This window comes from Asparagus officinalis, chromosome 1, assembly GCF_001876935.1.
Source record: "Asparagus officinalis chromosome 1, Aspof.V1, whole genome shotgun sequence".
In the NCBI taxonomy this organism is placed as follows: Eukaryota; Viridiplantae; Streptophyta; class Magnoliopsida; order Asparagales; family Asparagaceae; genus Asparagus; species Asparagus officinalis.
In genome coordinates, this window is record NC_033794.1 from 100,962,587 (window position 1) to 100,965,000 (window position 2,414).

General features: G+C 44.4%; 1 protein-coding gene across 1 annotated transcript; it reads left to right on the forward strand.

The window, feature by feature from the left end:
- On the forward strand, positions 362-1,958 carry LOC109828805 (uncharacterized acetyltransferase At3g50280-like). The gene has a single exon (XM_020395747.1). It carries the CDS (start codon positions 474-476, stop codon positions 1,833-1,835), a length of 1,362 nt encoding a protein of 453 aa, XP_020251336.1. The 5' UTR covers positions 362-473; the 3' UTR covers positions 1,836-1,958.

The window sequence follows — 2,414 nt, forward strand, 5'->3', positions numbered from 1 at the left end:
TTTACTTTGGTTCACAGATAAAGTAGTCTTTCAAAGAAGAAGAACGCCTTTTCTATGCACATTATCACGTGGGGTCAAAATCTTTCATGGAGGTTGCAAAGAAGACACGTAATTATAGATGATTTAAGCCATAACTTAGAAAATCCAATTTGTATATAACACAAAGGGAGAAATGACAAATAATACGAAGAATGTTGATATAACTTAGAAAATCCAATTTGTATATAACACAAAGGGAGAAATGACAAATAATACGAAGAATGTTGATACAAAAAAGTATGTGGCGAAGTGTCTCACCGACTCATGTCCGCATATGGTCGTTGTCCTCGTCAAATAACACGTTTGTAACGGACAATCCATGTTGATATATACATGCAAAGAAGTACCGCAGACAAAGAAAGCCGCACAAAAGCTAGATAGGATAAAGTGGCCATTGAGAGTTCCGAGAGCTCAAGTTCTTCAGAACAAAAACAATGGTTACATCTCCAGTACCCGTGATCCTTCAAGTCTCCAAGTGCTTCGTCAAACCCTCATCATGCTCAAACCCGGCTGTCAATCTCTGCCACCTCACGCCTTGGGATGTCGCCATGCTCTCTACCCACTACATTCAAAAGGGCCTCCTGTTCCCAAACCGGCCCTCTACACTCTCCATCGAGAGTATCATCGATCGCCTTAAGTCCTCTCTGTCCGTCGCCCTCTGCTACTTCTATCCCCTTGCTGGGCGTCTCAAAACCGAAAGAGTTTTGGACGATAATAATAAAGTCCGCAGCCTGCGAGTCTTAATTGATTGCAAAAGCCAAGGTGCGGAGTTTATCCATGCTGTAGCCCGTGATGTTACGGTGGTAGACGTTCTTGCACCATTGGAAGATGTTCCGTCGTTCGTTCGCTCTTTGTTTCCTTTTAATGGAGCCATCAGCCATGATGGCCACTCCCTTCCTCTTCTTGCCATTCAGCTGACTGAACTATCCGATGGGCTTTTTGTTGCTTGTTGTTTCAATCATGTCGTGGGGGATGGTATTTCTTATTGGCACTTTCTCAACGCGTGGGCCGAGATTGCTCGAGCAAAAGAATGCGGTTTCACCATCTCTAGGCCTCCTGTTCACGACCGCTGGTTCGTTGAGGGCGAAAGCCCTCCTATAAACCTACCATACTCCGACCCAGAGGAATACATCGAGAGGCACAGCCCACCTCCTCTAAGAGAGAAGTTTTTTCATTTCCCTTCACTGTCCATTGCTCAGTTAAAAGCGAAAGCCAACATGGAGTGCGACACAGACACAATCTCCTCTTTCCAAGCGTTATGCTCGCTTGTGTGGCGATCCATCACCCGTGCACGTGGTCTACTTGCCAACCAGAAGACTAGTTGTCGACTGGCAATTCAAGGCCGTGCACGACTGCGACCGCCTTTATCCCCCAATTACTTTGGGAACTCGATATATGCGGTGGCTGCAACTACAACAGCAGGAGAACTGATGGCCCATGGACTCGGGTGGGCAGCTTTGTTGGTGCATCAAAGTGTGAAATCACACACTGATAATACAATTAGGGAATTAGTTAAGAAGTACCACGAGGAACCTTTTGTGTATCCCTTGAGTGGATTTGATAAGTACAGTGTGATGATGGGGAGTTCACCGAGGTTCGACATGTACGAGTGTGATTTTGGATGGGGGAGGGCGGCAGCGGTTAGAAGCGGGACGTCAAATAAGTTTGACGGTAAGGTGTCATCGTATCCTGGGTGGGAGGGTGGAGGGAGTGTGGATCTTGAAATCTGTTTGTTGCCAGAACATATGGCTTTGCTTGAGGCGGATGAGGAGTTCATGGCTGCTGTTTCTCCTTAAATAATCCAGAGCGTAAGAAAGAGTTTTAGTTATGTAACTTTGTCATGGAGTTAATTTGTACATGATATATGATTCATGTTAATTGAGATGTTGGAGTTAAATGTGTAAACATCACAAGGAAGAATTGGCATCCGTTTAATGCACTTGTTTCTCTCAAAGGTAAGCGAAAGGATGCAAAATTATGGCGAGTAGAAAAATAATTAAGAAGTTTGAAGCGCATCGGTTTGCAGGTAAAGCAAAATAGGTGAAAACATCCAGTAGTACGTCCCTGCAGCACCAGATCAATTGTGCTCTGAGGAAATAATAACACTTGATTTGTCATGCTAAGTAAAAGTAAGTCTGTTCTTGGTGTGATAGCGATCTAGCGGACGAGTATTCACCACAAGAAAAATCAGGCATCAGCGAAGGAATATTTGCGATGGACAAAAGTACGTCGCAGGTGCTTGCTATCTGCGATGGAGATTGCTACAGAAAAGAATACGGGCTCTGTTGCCCCAAAAAACAAAATGCCATTTTACGTCGGACTTTCCGTGGCTATTATCTGGCTAGCAGTATATTTTAATGCTGTAGCTAATGAAA